At 41.0% G+C, this 16,319-nt stretch overlaps 1 protein-coding gene across 4 annotated transcripts in view; it reads right to left on the bottom strand.

Moving 5' to 3' along the window:
• LOC109475582 (low-density lipoprotein receptor-related protein 4-like) overlaps positions 1-15,827 on the bottom strand; it is a 63,983-nt gene extending 48,156 nt beyond the window's left edge. For all 4 annotated transcript variants that reach the window (XM_019776273.1, XM_019776274.1, XM_019776276.1 and 1 more), the window contains exon 1: positions 15,524-15,827. In XM_019776273.1, coding sequence (XP_019631832.1) covers positions 15,524-15,812 — 289 coding nt within the window. In that variant the 5' untranslated portion in view covers positions 15,813-15,827. The remainder of the gene's footprint in view (positions 1-15,523) is intronic.
• Between the last annotated feature and the right edge of the window lie 492 nt (positions 15,828-16,319).

The raw sequence follows: 16,319 nt of genomic DNA, 5'->3' as shown, positions 1-16,319 counted from the left end.
TCAATGTCAATGTGAATTTCAGTTTAATATTCACAAGAAGCTCAGTCACAGCGTGAGCGTGCCTCACAGTCATGACAGAGGAAACCTTGCCTCTCCCTCCTGACTTGTTCTAGAGATTCCCATTTGCGATCTGAACCTAGGCCGGCCCTATAAAGAACTGTGCCGGCACATTTGCAGCAAGGATGTATTTGTTACTATTAACACAAAACATGAAGGTATCCGTCGTTGCCGTTCTCCCTACTTGTTATGTCTAGTGGTCCTGACAGGGTGGCAGTCTGTGTGCCACCTCCAAGGTTGTTCTCACGATCCCCACACCCTTCTGTAAGGAAGGCCAGCTCCACACATTGCAAGGTGCAAATTCTTATTGAGATTTAATCAGCCATCACCATAGGAATGTCTTCAAGACTCAATGTATCTTGGAGACTTGCCTGGACCAGAGGATAAACAGAGGATTAGATTAACAAGGAAATGTTCCAAGAATTTGGACTTTCTAGAAAGAAAAAATTTCTTCACTTTTGACTTTGAGGTGATTTGTATTATGGGTAAGTGACACCTGCCTTATTAATGGAGCTGAAAAATAGTAAACGAAGACCTTTAATGATTGTACATAAAGAAAAAAGGCCGTTCAGAAAAATACAGTTTGAATGAAAGAACAGATCTAGGCCTAGCTTTTCTCTTTACTAGTACTACTGTACTACAGTAGTAGGAGTGGGGAGGTCTTCATTTTCTTATCAGTAATCAGAGATTTCTGTATTTGTTACAAAGGGACATCAACAGAAGGAAAGTAAACAAGTTAAACTTCAACAGCCTTTGAGTATCTTTTGTATATACATTTTGTACTCTTGAAACTTGGCAATGCACAGAAGAAAGCTCTGCAGGCAGCTGACACTTGTTTGCAGCATTTTAAGTGTGACAAAGCTTGACCACCTTGCGACCCAGTCTCTAACTTGAAAGGGCCGGCTCTGTGTGGGAACTATTGGTATTCAGAGTTCAGCAGTTACTGGAATATCTCTCCTTACACAGCCAGAGCATCAACGGGTCCAGCTGGTGGTAAAAAAGACCATACTTTCAGTTCAGGAAAACCTGTCAGCTTCTGAAATCAATTTGTCGTTTTCATGTTGTTGGGAGTATACATTGTTAGCTGATGATCTATGTTGTGAACTTGTGAAGGATCTTGTTCCTGGCATTGAAACTGCATCAGACCTGGTAACAATATACATGTATGGTTTTGACATGCCACCCCCCCCCCAAATGCATTCCCTTTTTTCCAAAATTCTCCAATTGTAGCTCTTGCCAGAGACACACCCACATGTCACATGCCATGACCTAGGTGTACAGCACCCCTGAAATTGAGCTTAATTCACAGCCTGTGTCATCTGAGGTGTCATTCTTGTGACCACAGGAGGATCCAGAGAGAGTGGAGGTCACTGCTGGTTCCAATAGACAAGCCACAGGGCAGTAGCAGTGGGTAACTATTTTCATCTTTACATTTTTTGCACTCAGTCAATGTACACAAAAATTACAGCAAATGCAGCAGAGAACTTGAAGCTATGGATAATTTGCCACAGCATCAACTCTTGGGGGGGGGGTTCTTGGGGCCCTAGAGACCCCCACCCCCACCCCCAAAACCAGGCTAGATAAAATGCTATGATCAAAACTATTGTGACAAACACACTGTGATATTATAACTATGGAACTCCTACTTGACTATCAAAAGGATCAGTCTTTTTCTAATCTTAGTCCACATCCTTTGGTTGTTATAGCAACCAACAGGGCACCCTAAAGATTCACGACGTTCGGTGTGCCAACTTCAAGTGGACATGAAGTGACCCAAGAAACCAAGTTCATGAATTACTGCAGGAGATAAACTGCCTGTCCCAGGGGAAGACACCTAGGCTATAAAACTTGCCAGTTTACTGGAGAACAGGTCTGGTGCAGCTAACAGGAGGAGACAGACACATGACACACTCCATCTGGAACAGAACCCATGGTGTGGACTATCTGAAATGAGATCTTGATCAAAACATCATGGCTACACAAGTCCTGAAAGGCTCCTCTTTATGGGACATTTCCACATTTGACACTGTAGAGGGTAGCCTGGATGCCAGACCCATAGCACACTATGCCCCAAGTTAGCCCAGAGTTAGCCAGCGTTGGGGATCAAGGCCTACTTGGTGACTATCTGAGGGGATGTCTATGGTAAAAATGATTGGAGCTAAAAAGCAAGCCTGTTTACTGCTCCTGGTAACAATCTAGCACCCAGGCTAGGGGGTTGTGGTTTAATTTCCTTGGGGCATGTTGGCCCTGGAGCCCAGGAACTGGCCTGTGAAGGCCCTGAGAACAGCCTGTCACCCAGGCTACATACATGTAGAGAGGAAAATTCAGAACTGGTGATGTAGGATACAATTACAGTGTGAGTCAGTCTCATTCTGGATATGATTATGTTGTTTTCCATATCAAGTATCCAATTCGGTTATTAATGGACCATCCAAAAAATGTCTTTTATCTTTTGTGCCATTCTGAGATATGGTAGCTGATTAGGGTCAAGTGATATAACATAGTATTATAGCAAATCCATTCAGCTAGGTAGCGGGTTCCCTCCAATTTATACTACATTTATACAAAAGCCAGGTACAGCAAAAGCAAAGGTACACTCCTGGACAATTTTGCATTTTAGATGGCATGCCAATACCATATTGTCCAAAACTATACTAAAACATAGCAGAATGCAAGTTCAACAGAGATTTGTCTGCAACGGTAGAGAAAAAACACAACTCTTTGTGCTTCACTTTTCCAAGCTTGCAGTTTTACGATATCTTTGAACCGAAAAAGCATGCATCAAAGCCCCCACTTACACATAATTAGGAGAAAGAAATTTGTACTATTTCAATGTTATCTTAACATTAAGCAAACAAGTATTCATGGTGTTAAAGCAGTGGAAAAGGGCAGGCAGTGTAACCAGATTCTTTGTTCCACTACGGTACCCCAGATATGCCGTAAACTAGTCTTTAACGTCTTATGTATGGGTGGGAGAACTGCAGAACTAAATTGATTTTTAATAATTGAAAAGACACAGTGCTAAAGGTTGACTATGCCAAGACTTTGGAAAATTTAGGCTCACGCTGCCAAAAAAAAATACCAATCAACTTCAACAATTGAAATATTTCGGCAGTTGTGTTAGAACATTTTTATAAAGATACAGTACATGGTTACAAGAAGGCAATATGAGAGATTACAGATTTCTTCCTTCTTGAAAGAACACAGGTGGTCCAAAGATTGAGCCAACAGTAACAAAATTATCATCTAATATCTTAAGAAATAATTTGACTTATCCAATGACAACATGCAACAGACAGTTCTTTATAGAAGAAAAACAGCTGGTAACTGTTTGATAATTTCCTTGTGGTGACCTACTTAGGTCCTGGTCCATAATGTAATCATTTCTTTCCCACCATAAGATCACAGTTGGACAATTGAGTGTCCAGAGAGGACCGCTACTTTGTGAACAGGTGTAAAGGATTAAGACAGATCTGGCAAACAATGGCCACTAATCCATGGAGGAGGATTAGCTCATCTTATCCTCTGATGTTCCAGCTGGAAAAGTAAACTTTGGTACAACTTGATGGGCACTTGTCACTGAGGAGAGCAGGATATAGGCAATCATACAGATTCTGTCCCATTCCATTTCATCCTTGTGTTTTCTTTCCTTGTCAGAGACTTACCCTTTTTCCAAAAATACATGTTTATCTTTTCTTGACTTCTTTCATCTTTTCATGCATTCCGTTCCATTCATCTTTCTATCTTAGGAAAAAATCCGGAGTATCTGTGACTGCAGAGTCCTCGTTGATTTACATGTAGGCAAAAGCCTGGTGTACGAAAATTGGGGATGCATGCTGGCATACAAGTTCTTCCTTTGTATAGATTCCTGCTTTGACATACCCCGTATGCCATCAAAGCAGGAAAAATCTGATGTACTCAGTTTCCGTATGGTATGGTCATGTGCGTACGTCATTTTTTTGCCGTTGTGTAAATTGGGTCTTGAAAAAAAGGCACATGTTTATCAAGAAATCCTTAATATCTCCATGTTTATCTATCTTTTAGCAAGAAGGAATGCAGATGCCCAGAGGCTAAAACAGAAGGACAAATTAACAGCTGTAAGCACTTGTAGTAATCAAACCATCATCACCCAGGACCTACCGCCATGACATCTTATCATCAAAGGCTGGAATGCATGTTTCAATTTGTTTGACAAAACCTGCAACAGTTTGGGCAGTTGTGTGGTTATAAGGGCTACCAGGGCAAGCCACAATCGATGATATGTGCTTATTGGAGAGCTATATTGTTCAATCAAGCATCAGTTGGGTTGGGCATTACCTCAAGTCCTGCTTACACAGCTTGTACTGGTGTGTTTCGCCACGTGGCATCACGTGATTATATTCAGATATATATAAGACAACTGCAGATAATTTAAAACTTTTAAAACAGCAATTCAGTTTATTTCTGTGGTTCAAAACTTCACATAATTCTCACACCTTAACCTGTGCCTAATCCGGTAACCAATAGAGAGCAAAAAGCCAAACCATAGCCAAATGGCTAAAACCTTTAATACAACATTAACAAAAGTTTAGCAAAAATATTCCTGGCTCCAACATGGTATGCAGTCTTGACTAAATGTTAAAGAGCTGCCTACATTGTGTGTGTCACGTTTGCAGAGTGGATTTTCAAACTTGTTACCCCTCTGTAATCATATCACTGACTACAGAACAATGTTCCCTTCAGTTCCACTGGCACCTGTGGGCTTCAGCCCCAGCCTTGAGAAGTCACCTCATCAACCTCTGTTGACTCCTCAGTTACAGCACAGTCATTAGGAACAACGTTGCAATCTACACATAATTAGAGGGCCCTGAGTAGCGATTACAGTAGGCTGCTTATTCTCAACACAGGTGTCTTCAAAGGCACTCACACTACTGGGTGTCTGTGCCACTTGCTGTGATTATTGGGCATTTGGTTAAAATCTTGATTGTTGTATATTTACAAGGTGCCTACCTGGATTCAAAAGGATATTCCCTGGCAGTATTCCAGCCAGCGTCAATCTTTCCGTCACTTGACAGGATTTTGCCGTACATGATGGATAAAAAATTTGCCCAGTCCGTCATCTTTGATGGACAAAAATCAGCGTGTTATGATATGGAAAGAGATATTATAAAACTAAGCTTATATAGTCGACCAGCAAAATTTGTCCTCTAAAATGCAGGAAATACCGTTTCAGATTGTCAAGATTTCAAAATTTTCCCAGGGGAGCACACTCCAACCCACTAGCATACCCACACCAGCATTTTTTCAGGTATAAATGAGCATGGAAGTCCAAAACAGTATTAAGGTACATGAAAAGTTGGTAATCAAATGGGCTATGGAGGAGTAATACTTTTCCTGGCTGTCCCCTTCTGAGATTTTCATATGTAATAGTCCTTTGTCAGGAGCCAGTAAGGCCTGTATTCAGAAGCAGAGCCAGCAAAGTTACAGAAACAGAAGAACAATGATCTGCAATATGGATAGAATGGATGAGATAATACATAGTCCACAGACTACAACCGAGACAGAAGTCTACAAAATACTTATCCCAGACTTCTATTGTGTGTCACAATCTAGAGTGATTATATCAGCTCCCACATAACTAATGTTTTCAGGCCTGAGATAGCCACAAACAAAAGGTGCATAGCTGACCTAAATCTGGACCACCCAAACAATATGCAGAACAAACTAAACACCTGTACAATCAGACACCTGTTGTGCTCAGAAGGGGTGGGGCCATCTCATAAGACTGCATCATGCAGTACATGACATGTAAAACTAAACTAACCCACCAAGCTTTATTATATAACCTCTAAGACCAGCTTATATAGTAATATGTTCTTCATATTGAGCACTAGAAATGGAAATTATCATTTCTCTAAGACTTCATTTATCATGATTACAGCAAACAAACAAACGATCATGATTACAGGAACATTGAAAACAATATAACTTTGGGTTGAAGTAACAGACTAACTTTAGGGATGATCCCTTTGTATTTATAATGAACATTTCTCATGTCATGAGCTCTGAGCAAATACTGGTATCTTGAGTTGTGTAGCATGTCAACAAAAAAAGATAAGAATATTTGGGGGACAGGTGACAAGGCGCCACCACTGCCACTTGAAATTTGTGTGGAGACTTTGAAATACTTCAAGAAAATGTTTGCAGCATACTTAAGTTATATCTTATCTGTCTATATCTTGTCTGTTAGCACACACTAAGCCTATAGCTTTTATTTCACCTGTTTGCAAATGATACACTTGTCTATACCTGAATTGGTAAAAGTAGCAGGGTCTGACTCAAAGGTAAAAAAAGGCAACAGCTAAGAAGTAGAATATCATAGTGACATGGCATTTTTTCTAACCAAATGTCACACTAAAAGTCTTACTAATAAGTTAATAACCATGTCATTTGCCTGACAGTTTCTGTAAAACTTACAACTCAAGAAGTAATACTGTAATTCCTGATTTGTTCACTGTACTGATAAGTTCACTGTTTTCACTGTCTCTTGTGTAAAGTGAACTTATCATTACAGTTAACAAATAATTCCTGGATTTTCTTGTTCCTGCACCTGTCACCACCGTGAACATATAGTTACGTGAACATGTCCATTTTTCTCAGACCGTGAAATTTTGCTACCGTGAACATAAAGTGAATTACAGTAGTCCAAATCATATGAAGTTTTCTATAATACATTATGGCTTGCACTGCAGTATGTTTTGTTGGTGAGTCATGAAAGATACCCCCTGTTGTCTGGAATCTAGGGTGTTTGTGGAGTCAGAGGCATTCAGTGATGTTCCTGAGAACAAGGGGGTTATCAGAGAGGGTCTTCCAACCCTAGATAAGGAGGTGCCTTCATTAAGATATCATCTCCTTGAGTAAACACACCTGACAAGACATGTCCACTGACAGGTAGTGCTCAGACCATTGGCTCAACCATTACCATTGGTCCTGTAGAGCAGAATTCACACAGGAGACCCTGGGAGAAGTACAGGGGACTGGGCAAACAGGCTTACTGTTTAGCTAACAGGATATATTAACCTCATGATAGGCACATATCCACAGCAGATGACAGTAGCTTTGCCAAACCCTACTGTACGTTTTCTTGCGCCTGCATGACAAAATAAAGAAAAGCAGGTTTTCGAAGCACACGTATGAAGTGTGCAGCACAAATAAAAGCTACTGCATTTAGCCAGCTGCCACCACACTGTGTGCCTGCAAAGCTGGTAGGTTATGCTGAAGGGTGGTTATACCGGGTATACAGATACAGATGCATTTAGCTCGCTGGCCATCCATACTAACTCTGTGATGCCAAGGAATACAGTATAACACAGAGAAACTAGAAAACATTTTTAAGGTAAACCTCTATTGCACACGTTGATGTAGTGGAAGAGTTGGTCTCCTTTTCTACCACTAGAGAAGAAGACCAACTTTTAGTCTTACTGTAGCCTGTTGCCTGTAGATTTTCACTGATCAGAGTAGCTCTTTGACACCAATGACATGTCATTGCTGCTTTGAGTAGAAAAGAAAAGCCAGGTATGTCCCGACAGTTTCTCAACTGTGGCTTCTGAATTCTGACTCTCCTAGCATCCCTTTGTAGTCTGGATCTCTGGGAGTCATCCACCTTGAGCCTGAGCCCTGTTTACATTCCAGTTCTAACATGGTATCACTAATGTCGTGTTTCCTACCCCATATACAAATAGGCCCCGGGGGATTAGAAAATCAAGGGCAAGCAGGGATCAACTTGTGTTTGTCCAATGCAAACTATAACCTGAGGCAAGCAGAATGTTATCACTGTTTAAGCACCTTTCAAGGACAGAATGGAATAATGTTTAGAACCAAGGATAGCCATCAAGAAAAAGTGCTGACTAGACTACAGTATACTATAGACTACAGTAGTTGAATGATCCAATTTGCCTATACCAAATTATATAATTTATACTTAGTGATCATGATTATCTACCAAAAGGGTAAAATTTGACAATGTAAGTGCTGTGGGTCGGGCAACTAGGCTAGGACATGACTTTTATTGCATCAATAATCTTGCTATATTTAGAGCATATACAATTCCACGCATATGTACTGGTAATACAATAATAAGTGATACAATACGGATCAGGAAGACAGGTATATGTTTTGTTTCCCTGCATTAGGTATACAAGAAACTTTTTGTTTTTCACTCTAATAATTTACTGTTTGCAAATACTTTTTCAATTCAAGACTGTACATACAATTTACAATTCTATTTTCTATAGCCCCAACCACTGATTCCTTACAATAAACCTGCTTCCGTGTTTGTGGAAACCCTCAGCCCAACTGTGCAGAGTTCAGAACTCCAGCGATCCATGACAGACAGAAGGAATAGGCACAATGCTCCTACAAATGATCCCATAAAGAACTCACACATTCTTTCCAGCTGTCGTCCAGTAATGTGATTGGGAAACAATGAACACCTTACCAAGCACTTCAGTGCATTATGCTAATGTGGCACTTCGTGTAGAGGTACTTTTTGTATATATGTATGCTTGTACAGTTAAAAGTTTGCAGCCATCATTTTTTAGCAGTTGGAAGATAAATAAAAGTTGAAATGTATTCTTTTCATGATAACTATGAGTAACTGCCGTATTTAATTAAATTCCTTCATAAATTACACTGTTACGTATCTGCACGTTTTTGTTGGTAACAGGCAGGGAGTGTAGAAGGAAGGAGGTTTGTGTTTTTGCTGCAGTTCTGTTTGCACCAACTGGAACTGTATAAGGCCCACCATGGAGCCTGCCAAGAATCTAGGACAAACCAGCTCCCTAGTGGGACAAACTATTTTCCTAGAACAGTAGGAGGGAGAATGGCCACTTACCTACAAAAGCTAGCCCTGAGCACCACACTAGCTTACATACAAAGTAAGTTCCAATGAAATACATGTACCCTGGGAGATTCCGGCATGTCTGTGTCCAACACAAACCCTTTCTATGCTTGTTTATCAGCATGTACACATGAATCTAAGCTAACATCTCTGCCTCACCTAGCTTTTTCAACTTTCAAAAGCTTTTTGACATATCATATCGATATTCCAAGAACGGTATAAGTACAAAATGTACCTAACTTGCAGACTAATAGTAATACACAATTGTATTGGAAATTGATATACTTAAACTAATAGACACTGAAGCAGAAGATGGTAGAGAGGTTTACAGCCAAATGGAATAATATACTGTCTACCAGTTGACCTTGGGTAGTATTTCTGACTATCCTCAGCAGGAGGTCCTGTCAAAAGTTAATCTCAGAGCAGATATAAGAGTTCAGCTGTTCTAGTGTGGCACATGGACAGTCTTTCAACTGGTACCCAGTTTTATTGGATGTCTCCCTTTTTCTTCAAATGTCAAACTGCCTTTTCACATTCCCCCAGATGACTCTAAAGTTAAGAAAGGCAGTACCATTCAAAACATTGCATGATGTTGTCCCGAAAACAACTTTGCAGCAGTTCTGCCCCCCCCCTGCTGTGTGGAAGCTCCCAGGATATCAAGGTAACCGAGAGACATGTCAGCTCCACAGAAAGTACTCTTCCCTCACTGTAGTACCAGATCTAACAGCAGAACGGAATTAAAATCTGGACCTAAAAGCTGAAGAACTGAAACAAGCTGTTAATATGTCCAAAACAACATCTCATATTAAGAGCCTGTTTCCTGTTAGAATCCATGTTATAAAAGTCTAGCAATGAAAGGATCGGTAACATCTCAGTTACAAAGCTTCCTTCCCAACTTGTAAACACAGGCTAACCATAGCCAGATCACTTCTAGTCATGCAATTTGAATATTTCAAGCCGGACACGTAAACGTCGGCTTGTATATACATTGTGTGAGCAGTAAATGTACTCAAGCCAAGTCATAATTTAAAGGTAACTAGCCTGGGAACATTTGTCACGCAAAAAGGTCTTAAAACTACAGTGAGCCTATCAATGCATCCAAATTACAGGAAACTCAGCAACTATTAGCTGTCTCGCCCATTAACCACACAAGGCCAAGGCCGCCAAGTACATCCACATGAACTTCAAACATGCTCTGAAAAATACGAGAGCAACAAAAGCTTGTCAATATGCCTCCGTCAACATTGGAACTTCACCATAAAATCTGCAGAATTTGTTGCTTCTTTCTTTGCACTCCTTTGCCAAAAAATGGAGGTCAAGAGGATGCTGTGCCCACAATATCATTACACAGGCCTAATGGTTGTTGCTCCAAAGTGATATACCTTGTTCCTGGGGTAAGCTTTCCGAGGGAGACCACAACAAGCAGACCTTGAAGGAGGCACTTGAAGAGTCTGGTGCCCTGACTACACCAAACACAATTTAGCAGACTAATCGCTCCTGTACAAGATATGCCTTCAGGTTAGGAAACAATGTGACCTTCTGTTATATTGCAACCATAACCAACAAATCACCCAAAAGGTACTAAAGGTAAGGGTAGAACTCTGACATCTTGAACCTAGCTGAGAAGACAACAAATCAGAGACTGAGGAATATATTTTCCAGCCGCTCACATGAGAAAATGGACACACACCTTAGTTAGATGACACTTTGATTGTCTTTCTATTTCTGTCATCGACTGTCACCGGAGATAACTTGAATTCTAATTTTCCGTAAGTGTAAAAAAGACCATCAGTGTACTGTTTAGAAGAAATATTCCAGTGACCACCTTGTGAGTTTGCTGTACAGATACTAGATAGTCAACAGGCGTGGCCTTTTTCCAAGGGAAATAACCAATGTAATTGCCATTTTCCTGTAGTTTTAGATATCAGTTATCTAAACACTTATTTATGTAGACTACACAGATGGCTAGCCTTACATGACCTAAGGTAGAGGAAACATTGCCAGCCTTCATAGGTCTTGTCTGGAATTCGACAGGAGTCTTGAAATTGACAGAGCATAAATCAAGTAAGTAAACTATGAAAGTTAAATGGCAAAAATTAGCTGCCTTTTCTCCATAAAATTCCAGTAAATGTCCATTTCCTGAAAGACTGAGTGGGCGAGACCAGAACTTGGATGGGTCCCAAGTCAAATCATCTAGCAGGAGAGCAGTTCAGCCTCCAATTCAGAGCTTTAAAAACCCCTCAGGTGACAAAAGAACAACTGGAACAAATATGACTGGTTAAAGCCTGTAACCTGTTGGTCAGACTCCCCACAGTGTTCAAAGATATATCACAATAGCCAGGTACCAAGTTACCTGGGCCATAGAGGGTAAATAAACGTGTCCATTGTGACCACTAGGGAATACGGCTCTGGTATGTCAGCTATGTATTGAAGATATTGTACGGCACAGCCAGTTATTCAAAGCCTCTGCGGTGAAAACTTCGGCAAGACATTCTTGGGGGGTGAGGTAGAAATGACCACTGCAACAGGCCCGTCAAAGTATCCGCACTGTTTCCTTCGACTCCAAAAGATAGGAATTTCCATGCCAAGTCAACACGTGCGAAACTGGTGGGGAAAATGGGTGTACAACGGAGAGACAGCGTGTCAACGCCATGCACCACCTCCTGGTGACAATAGACCAAGACTTGAGACATGAAACTGAGCAGGGAGAGCTCACGCCACTTTGCCCCTTGTCAAGTTGATTGACAGGCAGTGTGACAAGTGTAAATATTATGAGAGGGTGCCTGGGTCCAGGCAGTACCATAAACACATTCCCTCTGTATAAAGAACATTAAAGTATCCAACACACTTATCAGAAGACCTGGGATGACCCAGTGTGTTTGGCCAAAGTCTTGTGGCCATAACAAGCCCACGCCCTCTGTCTGGTCACTAGCTGACCAATGAATGGCCAGTAAATGTTGGGGGGAGGGGGACTGGCTGCAACCTGAACTTAGGAACGTCATGTAAAACCAAGATATTTATTGGGCTGGCAAGAAGTCAACCATGCCAAATATTCAAACAAATCCGATAATGTCCATGGCTCTTGTCACCAAACGGAAACAGTAGAAACCATATGGCCTGGTAGGACTCTTGCCTTCCTCATGTAGGGAAGATTCTATTCTGCTCACAGTAAACATAGCTCCAACTAAAGAGGGGCTGTACAGATGTGCATATATCAGGTTTATGGGAAAGTGACTGACATGACAGCTACTCAGCAAATACACATGACACAGGACCAGAACTAGAAGTTCAAAACAGGGAAGTTCGCTCTCCAGCTATGCATAAACACTCATGGAGTACATTGTACTTGGTACAATTGCTGATGGAAAAGCTGAAGGACACACTGAAAACATCTTTCCACACAAACATAATCAAATGTATAAAGGTTATAAGAAGTGTGTCAGCAACTTCTCTGGTGTGTGGGCACAACATGTAGCCATTATTTTGTCTTCAGGTCTTGTTGAAGGGCAGGCAGGGCCCTTTGCTGACATATGCGCACAGGAACTAAGTGACAAGGAGAAAACTTGAGTCAGACTTTAATGGCAACAGTTGTGTAACCGCTCACCAAGATCGGTTGAATCACTTCCTGACAGAAAGCTGATCCAGCAACTTGGGACTATTTTGGTCTGACAACTAACAAACAGACTTTCTGACTGGGCATGAGGTAGCACAGTAGTCATCTAGATGTGCCCCTCAGGGAAACTTGCAAGAAGAATCTACTTGTTTGATGGTCCAAGACAATTACTTTTATCTGTAATATCTAACATAGAAAAAGCCATACTACATTCAAAGGGTTAATTTTTCAGATGGTAAAGAAATAGTTGCCAAATGCCATGTACAATCTAGAAAGCAAACAAAAACTTTGATGAACATTGACAATTAGCATTTTTGTCAGGTAGCAATCGTTTCTAGAAGGTAAAATGTGTCCTATTGTTCAACATTACCACTTGAATAAGCAAAACATTCCAAACTTGATCTGGTCAGCCATGGCTGAAAAGTTGTGAAAACTTTAAACAATAGTTAAACTAAACAAATTGAAGGGAGCATTGTTTTTACAACAAAGACCAGCATTTTCAAGGTAATGTCAATGATGTTGATACTAGACCCAATACCAGACTGAATTTGATTAATGGGTTTCAAAACAAGGGGTAGAACAAAAGAAAGATTTGAATTCAATAGGCCTGTCCATTATCAACTGCTATACTGTTATTTTATTCCTCTGTAACTTCAAGGTTCAAGGTAACATAAGCGTGTGATACCCGAAAAAAATGTAGGGAATTTTTTTCCTTTTCTTTGTTTCGTGATGGACAGAGAAAAGACCTGTATTACGAGTATTATGGCTGATTCCTACTAATGCTAGCAAATAACACTAAGCTATTGTTCACCTTAGCTCTGCACAAGTGGCCGGATGGTACTCTCTGACATAAACCTTAGTGCAGGATGCCTGTCCTTCCTTTCAACTCTTTCACTGAGCTATCTTCTGCCATAAGGTGGCCAACATTATTGTTTCCATAGATACCATTTATTGGAAAGGCATAATAGGTAAAGACGAAAGCTTTTCATAGAGTTGCCTGCAAAAATTGCAACAGATCAACATAGACATATGTCATCATCATCATCATCATCATCATATATACATCAATTATGGTGATTTGATTTCATAGACAAAATTACCAGTTTGTGAAGTACTAGTGTAAGACTGCAGGTTACAGAGTTGTTCAACTACTAACATCCTATATAATGTTTGATTCTCACAAGGCCATGGTCGTGTCATTAGTGTTGTAATTTAAGGCAAGCAGGTGTTAACATTTTCAGCAAATTGGTGTCCTCTAAAAACTGTTATACTGGTCCTACCTACAACAGTGCAAGAGGAAGAAAGTCAATGTGCAAGACATTAACTCTCATGCCACAGCCATTGAGCCAATGTGACAAAGTTTTATAACAAAACTAGATATACTGCATAATGTCAAGCTACAACAGTGCAAGAGGAAGATATCAAAATAAGAAATGAACTGAGCTACTCCAATGAGACAGCCAATGTAACGTTTTACAACAAAACTACAGATATGCATAATGTCCAGGTGGCTTTCAGCTAGGAAAGGTATGCAGCATTGTCTACCAGTGCCAGGACTTTTAGTACAGCTGGCACATCCTACATAGAGGTGTTGGTGGGCACAGGGTCATGACACAGAGGTTACTGACTACCAGGACATGACTCCCAGGAATGGGCTTCTCATGTAACTACCAGATTCTTTACCTTGAACCAAGGCCACTGTTACAGAACACCACCTTCAAACTCACTCACATAAAACAGGCCTGAAGACTGTAAAACTAGGCAACATCGCAATAAATAAAAAAGTTTGCCACACAACTTTGTTTGACCAACATAGCAGTGACAAACCACTGTAAGGATCTTGTTTATAAGCAATCTGTAGCAAATAAATAGATTAGAGGGCTTAAACTTTGATGGATTTGCCAGTTATAGTTGCCATTGTAGGTGTTATTTTGTAATCCTTTCTAAAGAGACAAGACACTTTTCCAAGTAGCCCCCTGCTGCCTGTGCGGAGCTGACCTCTAACCCCTGCCTCAGTAGTTCATTGATAAGGCCATTCGCCATGCCTCACACCACAAAATTCACTCCAGATTTCTCAGTCTACCCACATGTCAACGGCTCTGCCGGCTGCCTGAAAAACACATCTGGGTGGACATGTATGTCGTCTGTGCCAGATAAATAACCCGTGGACCCACAGAAAAAAAATCATATACTGAGGACGAGGCAGGGTCCCGTAAGGTCAAATTATTAGATTGACTGTATACACGACGGTGCATAGTGAATTTTATTTTGAATTTGCAGACAACATTCAGGGCGTTTACAAATAAAACACGCGGCTTGGTGGATGATTCGACGATGCTGTGATATATCCTGAGAAAAACAATTTCTGTCAAAGCGGCAAAGACGACGAGGAACCGTTGGGATAAAATTCTGCAACCCTTCTTCACAGCTGGACGCTGTTCTGTTTATAGAAAGGCGCCCGTAATATCTGTCATCGCCACCATTAAATTTTGCTTGTTTACAGCAAGATTTTTGGATCCCAGGGAAGCTGTCAAGTTCTGACAACACTCTGTCTCAAGGGACTAAATTATTATACGAAGTAGGATGAACTTCTTTCAAAATATAGAAATTGTCGGCGCATTCAAGAAGGCACGGTTACAAAAATGTAACGTTAATGTTAGCGCAACAAGTTGTCCACAGACCCATACACCAGAGAGTGGCAAAAATATCGTCTGAAAAGATTTCAAATACTAGTACTAATTATGCCAATTATCTGTTACTTTTCTCTAACAATTTTGTAAAATTTGGATGTTTTTATGTCATGCCTTGGTATTTTGTGCCACGAGGGGAAAATCGTACGGCGTTCACAGCAGGCATGCTGCCCGCCCATGAGTTCGTCAACAAGTTTCCCCACAGAAATGTAAACCCGGGAACAAGCAGAGCTGCTAAAACTGACCAAATTTACCAACTTTCAATCAAACTTTGTCACTTCTCACCTGCCCAAGTCACAGCCAGCGAGATAAACAGCACTGCTACTGCACGCATGCTTTCCCGGCCGACACGGGCACGGAAAATCCCGGGAAATCCTGCAAGTTTGGCCGCAGAAAATCCGCAGAAGTCGGCACGAAAACTGGGAACCGCGTTTAGAACACACGGCGCCACCGGACAGGTCCACTCGCGGGCGGGGGTGGTCTGGACGGGTCCACTTCGGGAGGGGTTTCCCGTACAGGAATTAGGGCATGCAGGGCCATCTAACGACAGGGACTCGAACGACAACTCGGTCATAGACCATTCTTCCAGGACTGGTGCGAGCCCATATTAAACCCAAAGCTTTAAAACAACCATGAAAATTTGGGGGCAGTAACGTTACACAAACATCAATGACACGGAAGTGACGTGACAGAAGGAGCATGTTATGAAGCCCTCTTCCGTGCAATGTAAACTCTTCTGTAAAAAGAGTAAATTCCTTACGCTGCTCTTTCTTTGTGTGAGCTGATGCAAAATACATGTACTTATAATGTTACCCAATGAATTAAATACACGTACCACCTCTCTGTACAATAGCTTAAAAGGTGTTAGTGGGGATCTCAGACTGTGTTGTGTCAACTGCTGCATTGCAAGTAGAGTAAATTAAAGTAAAGTAAGGTGGATCTTACAACTGTAGTAAAGCAGGTTTCATGGTGCATTAATTTCTGTGCGTATAAAGCCTGAAAAATGTCACCTATTGAAAAAAACACTTAATGTTATATTTGAACAAATCAGAAAATGCACACTTGAAACTGTTCTTAGATG

The sequence above is a fragment of the Branchiostoma belcheri genome, unplaced genomic scaffold (assembly GCF_001625305.1).
Source record: "Branchiostoma belcheri isolate BF01 breed outbred unplaced genomic scaffold, Haploidv18h27 scaffold34, whole genome shotgun sequence".
NCBI lineage: Eukaryota > Metazoa > Chordata > Leptocardii > Amphioxiformes > Branchiostomatidae > Branchiostoma > Branchiostoma belcheri.
This window is presented reverse-complemented; position numbering and strand designations above follow the sequence as displayed.